General features: G+C 32.7%; 3 protein-coding genes across 3 annotated transcripts; 1 reads left to right on the top strand and 2 right to left on the bottom strand.

The window, feature by feature from the left end:
- Nucleotides 1-4,924: 4,924 nt before the first annotated feature.
- Nucleotides 4,925-7,776, top strand: Txl (Thioredoxin-like). The gene is made up of 4 exons (XM_076765359.1): nt 4,925-5,125; nt 5,552-5,819; nt 7,022-7,305; nt 7,370-7,776. The coding sequence occupies exons 1-4, from the start codon at nt 5,028-5,030 to the stop codon at nt 7,581-7,583; spliced, it is 864 nt and encodes a 287-aa protein (XP_076621474.1). The 5' UTR covers nt 4,925-5,027; the 3' UTR covers nt 7,584-7,776.
- Nucleotides 7,777-8,038: 262 nt separating this feature from the next.
- Med16 (mediator complex subunit 16) lies at nt 8,039-13,534 on the bottom strand. The gene is made up of 14 exons (XM_076765439.1): nt 13,399-13,534; nt 13,092-13,238; nt 12,813-13,011; nt 12,490-12,736; nt 12,260-12,415; nt 12,016-12,188; nt 11,419-11,746; nt 11,142-11,349; nt 10,839-11,013; nt 10,609-10,755; nt 10,310-10,523; nt 8,596-8,705; nt 8,366-8,511; nt 8,039-8,280 (listed from the first exon to the last, which is right to left on the bottom strand). The coding sequence occupies exons 1-14, from the start codon at nt 13,458-13,460 to the stop codon at nt 8,157-8,159; spliced, it is 2,436 nt and encodes an 811-aa protein (XP_076621554.1). The 5' UTR covers nt 13,461-13,534; the 3' UTR covers nt 8,039-8,156.
- Nucleotides 8,684-10,283, bottom strand: LOC143341984 (uncharacterized). The gene has a single exon (XM_076765446.1). The coding sequence runs from the start codon at nt 9,986-9,988 to the stop codon at nt 8,897-8,899; it is 1,092 nt and encodes a 363-aa protein (XP_076621561.1). The 5' UTR covers nt 9,989-10,283; the 3' UTR covers nt 8,684-8,896.
- Nucleotides 13,535-13,647: the final 113 nt, after the last annotated feature.

The raw sequence follows: 13,647 nt of genomic DNA, 5'->3' as shown, positions 1-13,647 counted from the left end.
GGTATAAAGAAGGATTTATAGAGTGAAATATAAAAAATAAAACCTGTTTTCTAATTATATATTTCGTACTTCAAGAGATGCACATCTTCAAACAGCACTATTTTGACATTTTCCAAAAAACATACTCTTTCATTCGTTAACTTAATTAGGGGGGAATATTGTTTTATCGCGGACTGTACCTTTTCATACAATTTTATCCGCACTCACAGCTGCAGTGGAAAGAAATATAGTAGCTTATAAGAGTGCTCGTGTGCCACATGTAAAGGGAAAGTATGGGAATATGTGTGGGAAATGTGGTCAGTATGGATTTAATTATATTACATTGAAGTCACACTGTAAATTAAAGTTAACTATCATTATTTACTCACTTTATCCACATATATTTCTTATTCTAACTTGCTATTGTATTTGAAACGCATCAAAAATATCACACAGCCTAGAAATAGATACATGTACAGAAGAGTTCCGATTATCCAGCGAATTTATTTTCGGCGAAAAAAAAAAATTTCAAATCGTTCTGAAAAAATTATTTTTAGTTGCGAGGGTCAATTACAATCATTTTTTGTCATTACACATAACCCCGAAATCCTACGCACTTTCGAGAAAAAAATTCATTACCGAAAATGTTATGTCTGACCATACCGTTGATACGTTTCCCTGAAATTTTTCAGCGAAAAAAAAAAATTTCAAATCGTTCTGAAAAAATTATTTTTGGTTGCAGGGGTCAATTACAAACATTTTTGGTCAATAGACATACCCCCGAAATCCAACTCACTTCGGAGAAAAAAATTCATTACCGAAAATATAATTTCTGGCCAGAAATCTCTGCCCGAATTTTCATGCGAATCTTTAAAACGTCATAACTTCTGAACAGATTGGACGATTTTGATGTTTAAAAAAGCAAACTACGCGTATTTTGATAGAGAATATGTACAAATCGCAAAAATATTCGAAAAGTTGGTCCTTGACCCCGCAAAATGAGAAAAACCCCATAAAAATGGTCCAATTTTCAAACGACCATAACTCCTACAATAGTCAATGGATCTCATTGAAAATTAGTATGGAAGTAGAGCTCATGGGTACCTACAAAAAAAGTATTAGACAACTTTTCTGTAGGGCGTCAAACAAAAATACTAAAAATGAAAAACGAATTTTCAAGAAAAATCGACAGGGTGCTTAATTTTTTCGACGAAAAAAAAATTTTTCAAGTCGTTCTAAAAAAATTATTTCTAGGTTCAGGGGTCAATTACAATCATTTTTGGTGAATAGACATACCCTCGAATTTCTACGCACTTTCGAGAAAAAAATTCATTACCGAAAATATAATGTGTGGCCAGAAATGTTTCTGTAATTTCCTGTTCTGTCCCACTTCCTCTTGTGTTAATTTCTGTAACCTGTTGGTAGTGTTATGAGTCAAACGAAAATAGTAATGGGGCTCTAGACTAAAAAATACATTGAATTTAAGATCTACAAAACATGCAAAATATATCACAGAAATCCTACTGCTTACAAACATGTAAAAAAGATCGTGAGTCCCCGTGCAACATCTATTCAAATCCTACATTATGCTCCAATATTGAACTGCCCTGTCATCCCTATTGTAGTTTCTAATTTAACCCAAAGTGTCATATAAGACAATACGAAGTTAAGACTAGATAATTAAGAGAGTTCGCTCGAGTTCCAAGTGTAAGTGTACATAACGATATTCTCTGCTTCCATTATACTTCAATTACATCCACACCGGCGTCCGGGATTCTACAATTCTACTTATTCAGGAAATGCTCCGTGGAATTACTATTCCGTTACACATTTTCATAGAATTAAACACTATGAACATGTAACGAAGTGAAACCTAAGCTACAGGTAAATTCAGCAATTAGAATTATTACAATTTTCTATTTCGAATTCATAACCGGATACGTTCGCGAGGATGAAGATGAACGAATGCGCCGACCGAGGTAAATGAAATTACATTTACTAGAAATTCACGAAAAGGAAAATAAGATGAACCTCGTCCTAAACTAGCCGAACAAAGGTAGGAAACGACCGTAGGCGAATAGAACTCTTAGTATCCTATCGGAGGTTTCACCGACCTCTCGAACATCAATATCGGACAAGATCAGAACTTAAGGCAATTGCGCACTGATACAACAAAGGGCATCGTCTAACGCGGTTATACCTCGTAAACGAAATTCTATTGCTATATCCCATCTCAAGCGTCTATATTGGCCTCTCTCTGAGAACACAACCGTTCTCTCATCCCGCTCTTCTCATCATCTTCCTTCGTTTCACTCACACTATCTCGCTCCAACTTATTTCTACTCTCTTACTCTCATCCTTTCCCTATACTCTCTTTCTCTCTATCAATACCAACCTAATCTACTTTGCCAACAAATAGTGTTCACGTTCCCCAGACAATGGTTTTCTCTTAGGTGGATAACCCCTTCGCCGACTCGTTCCACCGCCCCGTCGTATCTATTCAATACATTCATGCAGCTTTTACTATCTTACACCGCATAATTCAGTTGTGCAACGCCGTTAATCGTTCCGAATAAAAGTTGAAAAATTCAAAGTCGCTGATACCGCTAATCGTGATTGTTTACCGCGAGGGGGGCTGTTTTATTAAACGGGGTAATTAAGTTCCAAAAATTTGTAGACCGAAACCTCGACCTTGCCAGTCGATCGTAACGCGATTTTCCATTGTAAGACGCCACGAGAAAATTTATCGAACTTCACTGACAAAATAAGTCAAACACTGATTATTACGAGGTCGAGTATCAAGCTTCCTTTAAAAGGTTCCTACAGTTTGAGAATTCGACTGATAAAACTAAGTTGATCTTCATAAAAAAAGGTCACGAATTAAAAAAAATAATTTACGTTATATGTAAAACGTTCAGCGGCTTTTAATTAAATTTTTTTTTATTTGTGACTCTGTGGCGTCGGTTTTCATGCTCGCCACCAGAGGGTTCGCGCTCTCACAAGCGCTCCACCGACTCTTCGGTTGCTATATGTACATAAGTTAGGGCCTGCTAGAAAAGCCTTACTGATGAGTTTACTATCAGGCCCGAACGAATAAGACATATAATTTTTACTCGTTATTTACCATTGTCAAACACGGAGAATAACTAACGAATGTCTGTTACAACTCTGGATGACGTAGTATTCATTACTCGAGCAATTGAATCTGACGACAAAAAGGTTAAAATAACTCTGCGACCTGAATATATTAAACAATATATTTCTGTACGACGTAGATCGATTGTTTAACCGAGAAACTAGCACGCTCGTAATCGATGCACAATGTTCAGATTGATGGTTTGAATAAAATGAAAAAATTGAATGAAACAGACAAAATTTTGCCACGTTTAATAAACTACGAATAAAATTGATTTGAATTCGACTTCATTAACTAGACAACCGCCAATGTAGAACAAAATGCAATTAAAAGTTAGGTGATTGAGGAAATATTAAAACAGAAAATATTTGAAAAAATTATCGAATTCTCAAATGCACGCAAAAACGAACGACATAAAATATTCTTGTAACCATTTGCATTATTAAGGTTATTCAGTTATTTAAAAATATTTCGATATGGATAAACAACAAGAAAACTCTCCACGCAAAGCAACTTTACGTATGTAATAATAAACTTTTAATTAAGTAACTTAAATCAAAGAAACAAAGATAAATAAAGCACGTGTTCATATGAATTTCTTTCGTTGTAATTGTAAACCATATACATGACTAAAGTAGATACAATAAGTTATGGAGAACACTGTATATATAAAACTTTCAGATATCTTTCCTAATACCATTGAATTAAAACGAATCGTTAAGGAACATCACGTATTTTATAATTTTAAACACAAAAAGTGTAGTAACATTGCAGTAAAAGTAAAAAATGTTACAAAGAATTATAGAAAACGATTAAATAGTACTTCGCGGAAATATCCTCGTTCATTGCGAGGTGAGTGAAATTAAAAAGAAATTTAATTCTCAATACCTCTTTGTAAAAACACAAAAGATTAATTAAAATTCCAATCACTGTTCAAGATTTTAAACACGTTAAAAACTACCATCGGTGCTTCGTAACGAAATATTTAATTTGCAGAACATACCGACTTGGATAAATATTCGCATATAATGACTTGTCCAAATTGTTTGAGTTATATAAAAACCGACGTTCATTATTATAATACTCGTGTTACACACGCCACTGCTGCGTGTCTCTCTCTCATTTGGTTCGTATAGGTTATAAATTTAATGATCGTACAAAATAAAAGTTACTGTTACTTATGTATAATACTTAAACATGTTATTAAAGCATGTGCATGATACCATATTGCACTACGAAGTTCAAAGATGCAGCCCACTACTGTCCCACATGCAAAATTTATTTAGGAACGAAATTTGGATCAGGAAAAGATATATTCTTTTGTTGAATCAAAAATGCAAACACTGAGTTTGACGACAAGAGATAGTAAAACGTAAAATACTTATAAAATTCTAAAATGTATTTACTAACTCTGTGTGTTATATTCATTTCATATTCGAGTATTCACGATTCATGTTCAAGCATTCGCCATGGAAAGCGTATCAATTATATGAAACTGTCACCACAATTGCGAAACATTTAAGACTAGATTCTTATGCAACAAGTAGCCGTATATCGACAAAAACAATTTGTTATTATTAAATATTTGTTCAACTCACCAAATTGTTGTAGACTTCAATAAAGTTTTGCCTCGTCGGTTCTTGCGTCCTACGCGTTGGCGGGTTTTATTAAGGAGGATCTTCACGGCAGTACCTGCAACCGTAGAATATATTTTGTTTTACGCAGTTGCCTCGCATGCTTGCTTCCAGCGACCAATGGCGAGCCTGAACGATTTCATGTGAAGAAGGCATAAGGTTTCCTATTCAAATAAGTATTAGGTTGAACTGTGCATTCAAAGTGCCAGTCATTCAAGATTTTAGTACATTCGATATCTGTTTCTCATTAATGTTACATTAGATTAATTCAATAAACAATGGGTGCAGTACGTGTAATTAACGATGATGGTCAATTCTACGGTGAAATGGCTAGTGCTGGTACAAAATTGGTCGTAGTAGATTTCACGGCAACCTGGTAAGTTCTTTAGGGTTATATTAGATGCCAGAATTAAAAATCTCCAATTGTTGTATCTTTTGCACATGCCAATTTTCAAATTTGAATATCATGATCCTTGTTTTATTATTATATACCATTCACAAATACAACTTATAATAATTATTTCTTAGAGTTCAGCGGTACTGTTTATTTTATTCGAGATACGACACATTAAATTAAGTACACGTAAATGGTTTTTCATCACAAACGCGTTAATTTCATGTTTTACAGAAAGAATACGATCGATAACTTATAACTAGAATTAGTTTTATTTATATATAATTGTTTTTTTTTTGTGCATTCATACAGATATATACTGTACAATTGTCAAGGATTAAAGTAAACAAAATTGATATTTAATAAATAATGAATATGTTTCAATACCTTTATTGTTACAATCTGTAGGTGTGGTCCTTGCCAGAGAATTGCACCAGTCTTTGAACAATTATCAGTTAAATATCCAAATGCAGTATTTCTTAAGGTTGATGTAGACAAATGTGCAGAAACTGCTGCTGTGCAAGGAGTTACTGCAATGCCTACTTTCATATTTTATCGTAACCAATCAAAATTGGGCCTATGTCAAGGAGCAGATCCAGTTGGGCTAGAATCAAAAATTCAACAGTTTTATGGCAATGGAAGTTCTGAAGAAACTGAAAGTCCAGTGTCTGGACATGTACGAAATAGTGATAGTGCTTATTATCATTTCTTTGGAATAATATTTCTTGCTGTTGTTCTATATTATTGGAATAAGTACCAATAAGAGAGTTGTGGTAACTTTCTTTCAGTGGATATTCAAGTATTACAACACATTTGTTAAAAAAAAAAGTGTTAAAATACACAACATAAATATTATTACTTTGCTAATTGCAAGCATTTGTAATTCTATAGCATTTTACAAATATGATTTTCAACATATTGTTAATATACATATAATGTGTACATGCCAAAATGTAAAAGATGTATTGAATTTATATGCTCTCATTTTAAATAAAAACTCAATTTATACATATATACATCTATAAGGTAAATTTGTTAATGAATCGCCTAATTCAAAGTTCGATAATTTTTTAATATATTGTAGAAACTAACACTTTGAGCAACTATTTCCTCTTCCATTAAATGTTGGTCGGCCATAGTTTTCGAGATATTTACTAAAAATTGGTGCTACTATTACAGTAAATTCTCGATAAATGCGAAACGCTCGGGATCGAAGGTTTGTTTTTAACTGAGAGTGAACCCTTCGAAAAGTACTGTATTTATTACGACGATGTGCTAGAACTATCGTCGCTAAATAAATTACATCGAAATTTAGCAAATATAGTGACACGATTCAATATTATTATATTTTTACACGTGAGGCACTCAATAATATTCTTTTAAAGAATATCTATAGCTTTTTCTTCGCTATTTATATCGCGTGCAAATTTAGTGGACGATTCCAATTTAATTTAAAATAAATACTAAATATTCTCGCGCTTTTCTTGGTCGCATACAGAATGTATTTCTTTCTCGACGATACTCGATAGAATACAATTAAAAAACTCTGCATCTACTGCCCCCCAAATCAAGAACGAACGATTACAATTCCGCTACGGACGTACACAAGTTAGCAAAGAAATTGCTAATATCTCGAAAACTAGGCTCGACCGACAGTAAATAGAAGAGGGGAAAAATGCTCAAAATATCGATTCATACAACATATTAAAAAATCATCACAATCGGAGTTAGGCATTTTATCGATAATTTTACCATATATGTATTATTTATAATATATATATATATAATTCCCCTGGATATTTTTACCCAACTTTGTGGTATATAAAGATTAGCAGAAGAAATACTTGTTGAAAGTATTCTAAAATATATCTTTTGCAGACTGATTTATCTTCTTTCATTACCAAAACACAATGTGAATGTTTAAATGAATCTGATGAACATAACTTCTTACAATGTTTGACTGCTGATGATGGATATCTTGAAAGTGACTGTGATGAACAATTAATATTATCCATTACATTTTCACAAGCAGTCAAAATTCATTCATTGAAGTTTAAAGCACCCAGTGATAAAGGACCAAAAAATATCAAATTATACATCAACCAACCTAGAACAATCGATTTTGATATGGCTGATTCTAATACAAGCATTCAAGATCTTACGTAAGACTTATATTTTTACATTATCACATTAAGTTTTCATTCTTATAACTGCACTGATATGCAGATTAACAACAAAGGATATTGAAGAAGGCAATCCAGTTCCCTTACGTTTTGTTAAGTTTCAAAATGTACAGAATCTACAGATTTTTGTAAAAGACAATCAGAGTGGTAGTGAAACAACAAGGATCGATCATTTGGTTATAATTGGTTCAATAATTTCAACTACAAACATGGGAGAATTCCGGAGAGTAACTGGTAAAAAAGGAGAAAGTCATTAACAATAAATGTATTACGCATAATGAATTGTAACAGAATATGTTATTTCAAATAAACTTTGTTTTCCTCGTACTATATTCCTGGATTATATAAACATTTCATTGTGAATATATATTCTTTTTCGTTAAGTTATTTTTGCAATACAAAAATATTTTTATTTTGCAAAGTTGAAAATAAACTAAAAATTAAAGCGTCTATATTTTTTAATCAATCCCGAAAATACCAAAATGATGATTTAACTCCCGCCCCCCCCCCCTTCTCCCTCATTATCACATTAACTGCAACGTATTTTAATTTGGATAAAACCCCCGTCATAGCGTACAAATTGATTGATTTGACGTGGAATGGCTCTTAAACAAATTCGGTAAAATTTGTCTGGATCAGTGATGACCTACTTTAATTACCTGCACAATTTTCATAAGTATTATTAAGAAGAACATGAAATAAAACAGTTGAATTATATTTTAAATAAAAATGTTTAATGTCATTCGCTGCATAATGTACAAAATTGCAAGTATAATCATTGCATTATAAATTTTATTAATCACATTATAAACTTCCATCTAATTACACGTTTATGGACAAGTTTTATGAATTCGCCAAATACCACCACAACGACAAGCCCTTGCCCACCTTTGATCCCATGCTCTGATTGCTGCTGTTCTCGTCATATTTTGGACTTGAGCTTTTCCCCCGCACCTGAAATATCGATTTAGAATATCTTCCAAATCGTAAGAATGCTGAAAAAAAAATGCGTAAAGGATAAAATTGTTACACTTAATACCTTGTACACTGCTTAACCAGAAGCGGTTGTTTCCCAAGGTACAAGTGTCGAATACCATCTACGATCTGTCCACTATGCATACAACCTTCAACTGAATTAAGTTCGGGTACAAATAATAATTGTTCCGATTCTACACCATATTCCATCTATAATGATACGGAAGATTAAAACTATCGTATTCTTAAAATCGAGTTTCATAAATCGATAAAAAAACATTTATACGTCTTTACCTGCAGGGGAAAATTTTGATAAAAAACCATTGGAGTAGCTATAGCTGTTATACTATTGCCCTGGTGTAATTGAGGTATCATAATTTGATTAGGTAATAAACAACAGTCATCTGGAAGAAAGTGATTGACGTAGCACGTATCCAATTAAATTACACTAATAATGCGTCATTTGTACTTTATTGTTTCTAATATGCGACTGAATTTTTCGGTATACTGTTCATAATATTATACTATTTATACTATTACGAAGAAATTAATAATTGATAGTAAAATTAATTTCTAATTAAAATCAGAAAGTTTTTTATTTGCTTCCACTATCCTTCGGATTTTCTTGCAATACAAAATCCGCCTTCACACTATTTAAATTCACAGGTTGCTGCCGAAGTAATTCTGGATCTGGATCAATATTTAAATATACTTCGGATTTCTCACTTTTCGGACTGTCTATATTTGCAATAAAATAAGTTGATTCGTGCGCTATACTAGTTGGACTTTCGATTGATTTTTGCTTTCCATATTTTATATTACTGGCAATGTCTTTCTCATCAGGAGAGAAATCACGCGGGAAAAAACGTTTTCCTTCCGTTATTTTCGAATTGTCGGGTGCTTTACTTCGTTCAGCTTTTTCTGCTTCTCTTAGAAGATCGATAAAAAATAGATCTCTTGGCGAGAGTGGTCCTTTTGGAGATCTAACGTCCGATTCGTCATCTGGAGTAACCGTTACTAATTTCATGTACTCTTTCATTGATTCTCTATATCTTTTATGATCTTCGTTTCCTGATTTTAATACATCTTCATCATTTTTATCATTTTCTTTCAGATCCACAGCACCAGCACTTTCAATATCACTACCCGTATTACGACGATGTATTACAAGAGGCGGCAGATCTTTGTGCATTTTAGTTTTAATCGATCGAGGTTCGTCACAACTATTTCGATCGTTTTCATCGTGATCAATCTTCGTTTTATCTTTTACGTCCACGAATTTTATACTTTGTGGACAGTCGTGTGTTACATTGTTTAAAGATGCCGATGTATTTGTACCATATGATAGTAATTTAATTTTTCTATTTTCTTTCAAAACGATGCGTCTCCAAATTAAAGTCAAGCACAACATAATAAAAAGCCAAATTATAAACGCGAAAGCGCAGTATAAAACGAACCGTACAATAGACCACTTGTTCGTCTTACTTTCGTAATAAGTAGGGAATAATTTTACTAAAACGGGAGTTAATAAAATCCAATAAATTATAAAAATGCAACACGTTATCACACAGAACGCTATAAGTTTGTACGGTATCGAACATCGACAACAATCTTTGGATTTAGTCTCCTCCTTTAATAAATTGTGTTCCTTCATATCTGACGAGATTTGTTTTACAGTCTCACTCATTTCTAATTACCTAACAATAATACCAAAAATAAAAAAATACTAATTTTCGAAATACTTTCCCGACACGCTTCACTTAATAAAGAAAGTCGTTTAACGTTTCATGTGGGCTCTGCAACGCATATTTAATAGTACTGAATGAAAAAATCTGGAATTCCCTTTCAACAGACGAGGAAGTGGTACTTTATCTAACTTCCTACTAACCGACACGTTACGATAAAATTCAAGTGATTATTCAGACGCATTAAATATGTATAATTACTCATATTATTTTTAATATAGATATGACTATATTAATATTACTTCTACAATACAGAAACTCACCAATTAGCCCATCGTCTATCTGCTGAGATTGACTATCCCCATTTGGTTGAACTAATCTTGATAACAGACGAAATAATAGAGCCAATGCATCGAGATTATCGGCACTACGAAGAAATACTGGTAGACACGAAGGACGCAATAAACCCCATATACGTATAATTACAAGCAATTCTCTCAACGTATTTAGGGCCTTATGGTCCCTTAGAAGTTCGTACTGCGTTGTTGTTGCGGTAAAAAGAATTGTTGTTATTATAAATGTAGACTAATTAAATTATTTGAAAATTATTAATAATACTAACACCGCCAGATTTCATTTGTAGCCGTTGTTCCGGAAGACGAGCTAAGAGATTCAAAGCTAAGTCTGCTACCCACTGAATTAATTGTTGCAATGACTGAAGTGTACTTGGCTCTACGGTAAATTCTTTGGGATCAAGGTGTAAAAGTACCTATCAATTATATACCAATTACCCATCATACTAAAACGTGTATTAATGGAAATGTAATAGAAAAGAATAAGCCTAGTTTGTACCTTATCTACATCAGTAATTGCATCATTAATCACGGTTGCTAAACTTTCTGCTGGTCCCTTATCATGAGAAATTAGATCTGATGGTCGTAATAATGATTTAAAAGCTGTTGCTACCGAATGTATCATAAGTAATGATGACAAATCTGCTGCCTTAGTCTGACCCGATACTAACATTCTGAAAGAAAACTTTTAATATTCACCCTACACTAAATAAATACAAAATATTGTACATAATATACAACACTCATTTTCAAAAACGACGACTTTCTAAGTAATCTAAATTTCTAAAAAATAATTCGAAACCTGTATAATGATGTTTTAATGCACAGAAATTGAATGTAATGATACTGCTGTATGGGCTGCAATTGCCTATTGAAAGAAACATCCAGTCTTTCACACAATGGCTCAAGCATTGAGGATCTTAAACATAAAAGTATATCCAACCAGTCCAGTCCTGTTACTAGACAGTACTCTAACAGTGTACAAGCATAAGTCAATGTCATTGATGGTCCTATAAAGAAAATTTGTACTTCTATATTTTGCCTTTCCTTTTGTCTTTATATAAATTTGTAACAATTACCTCCATCAGGTAGTAATTTATACAAATATAAATTTCCACGTGTATCACAAGCCAAGAGTACACAACCTAGCCAGGATAAATCTATACTTGTTATAGAGATTGAACTCTTAAAATACTTATTATTCGGTTCATCGGGTCGCCAAGCCATATTCAAAGATGAAAAAGATATTTCTTTTAGGCAATCGCGACTTAAACAATGCACTGAAGAATCCGCCAAAGCTACTACTACGTAACTTGGAGGAGGCAATGTGGTAACTATAGATAATTTTGTAGTTGCTATTGCTGTTATTGGAGATTGACAACGATATTGTGATTGATGTTGCCATACCTATAAATGCATGTATAGGAAAATATGTATTAGATATGCACTATTAAGCAATTGATTTCTTATCACTCGGACGGCGGACAAGGGCGGTATAGTACATAATTCATAATATAAATAATAGCAATCCTTAATAGAAATCAAAAATAAAATGAATGCAAATAAACAATGTATACTATATATATACGTTTTATTATTTTTCATGTCTAGATTGGGTCGGAACGGACCCACGCGTCGTCGCTGTCCGAGTGTTATTCGTTCCCTTTAACACATACCACTACAGTTTTGAATGGTTCTAATGTTTTAGGTTGAAATAATTTATGAACTGGTTGTGATTTTTCTCGCAATTCCCATACTTCTACAATACCTCCACTTTCACTATTAACAGCAATAACCAAGGAGTCTGCATCTTCCCGGACTACAAACTTTAAGTGTGTCACACTTGTATCTAAGAAAATAATTCTATTGTTTTAAAGTGCAACAACCATTGATATAATCAAAAAAGTTGTATAACTTTACATGTATTATCTTTGGGTGCACCATCTTGGAGAAAGAAACTTGGGAGAGCTTGAGATGTAATAGTACATTTATCATCATTTTTACGAACTAATACTCTGTAACATCTAATTGGTAAACAAATATTTCCACTGCTTACAGCTACCAAAATGTGGCCATCTAAAAATTTACGAAATTTGATTTTAATCTGTGTGCTGTTGTTTTGATACTACAAGAAGCTTCAATTTATGTACTTTTTCCATAACATAGGTCAACTGCAGTTATTCTATGTCTTGTACTGCCTAAACTTTCTGTTGATGAACAAACAGGATTTTGAAAATCTTTTGTGATCATAACTGCACCAACCATGCCTGTTGTAGATACTAGCAATACTCCCTCAGCTGCTCTACCACCAAATTGTCTTACAGAAGGAGCAAAAGGCAAGTGATTAAATTTCTCACTATAGTGAATATTATCTTTTTTCTCTGTTACAAGCCCTGTCTAAAAGTATAATCTTTTGTAAACAAAGTCTATTATGACCTATATTAAATAATTCTTAAACTTCAACTACTAATACCTTTTTCCCATTATGAAACCAAGCTGCACCTAATATATGTTCACCAATGAAACAGGTAGAACCAATTAATACCCAATCATTAAGAACATGATCTTTAAACATCCACAGTTGTACATTTCCAGTACAATCTGCAATAACTAATTTATCACCTGATAAATCCCATTCTAATGCAGTGATAGTATTCTTGTTTGACAATATCCTAATAATATATAGTAATATCAATTTTAGTTTTGTAAAATATTTGAAATAGCTAACAAAGGATAGCAAACTATTTCATACTTGTGAGTATGCCAAGGCATATTTAAATCGCAAACATAAACATGAGACCCCCATGTCTTTCCACTATTATCATCTAATTCTGTGGTTGTAATAAATGCTGCTATATTTCTACTAGATAATGAACATAAAGATTGTCCTTCATACAAGCTAAAAAGTTGATAAAGAACATAATTAAAAACTTAATATTAATATAATACTATTAATATTTTATTCGTAGATGATATATTGTATGTATCCCAGTACTATATGAATAAGAATTATGTTCAATAATAAACTAAAAACGACAATCAAAAATAATCAAACATACCTTTCTTGATTCATGAAAGGCTTTGATGTCACTTTCCTATTTACAGTATACAGTAAATCCATTTTTGTGAGGCTATGGTGCGCGAAGATTAAACAAATACTATAATCACGAGTGCTTGCACTGCAATATTTTTTGTTTACTGTATTCGTGCATTGCGATACACAAGAATATAGTATTTAAGCTTTAAATAATAATGAATCACGTAATAAAATTATACCGGGAAAACCATAACACACTACACACACACCG

The sequence above is a fragment of the Colletes latitarsis genome, chromosome 5 (assembly GCF_051014445.1).
Source record: "Colletes latitarsis isolate SP2378_abdomen chromosome 5, iyColLati1, whole genome shotgun sequence".
In the NCBI taxonomy this organism is placed as follows: domain Eukaryota; kingdom Metazoa; phylum Arthropoda; class Insecta; order Hymenoptera; family Colletidae; genus Colletes; species Colletes latitarsis.
Note: the sequence above shows the minus strand (reverse complement) of the source record. Positions and strands in the feature narration are given on the sequence as shown.

Excerpts from the sequence above, each read along its gene's own strand:
- Txl (XM_076765359.1), top strand. The coding sequence starts at position 5,028 with ATGGGTGCAGTACGTGTAATTAACGATGATGGTCAATTCTACGGTGAA. Across the intron at positions 5,820-7,021 it reads AAAGTCCAGTGTCTGGACAT|ACTGATTTATCTTCTTTCAT; the intron begins GTACGAAATAGT and ends TATCTTTTGCAG. Across the intron at positions 7,306-7,369 it reads ACAAGCATTCAAGATCTTAC|ATTAACAACAAAGGATATTG; the intron begins GTAAGACTTATA and ends ACTGATATGCAG.
- LOC143341984 (XM_076765446.1), bottom strand. The coding sequence starts at position 9,988 with ATGAGTGAGACTGTAAAACAAATCTCGTCAGATATGAAGGAACACAAT.
- Med16 (XM_076765439.1), bottom strand. The coding sequence starts at position 13,460 with ATGGATTTACTGTATACTGTAAATAGGAAAGTGACATCAAAGCCTTTC. Across the intron at positions 10,756-10,838 it reads CAATTACTGATGTAGATAAG|GTACTTTTACACCTTGATCC; the intron begins GTACAAACTAGG and ends TATAATTGATAG. Across the intron at positions 8,706-10,309 it reads GATAGACGATGGGCTAATTG|ATGACTGTTGTTTATTACCT; the intron begins GTGAGTTTCTGT and ends ACTTTCTTCCAG.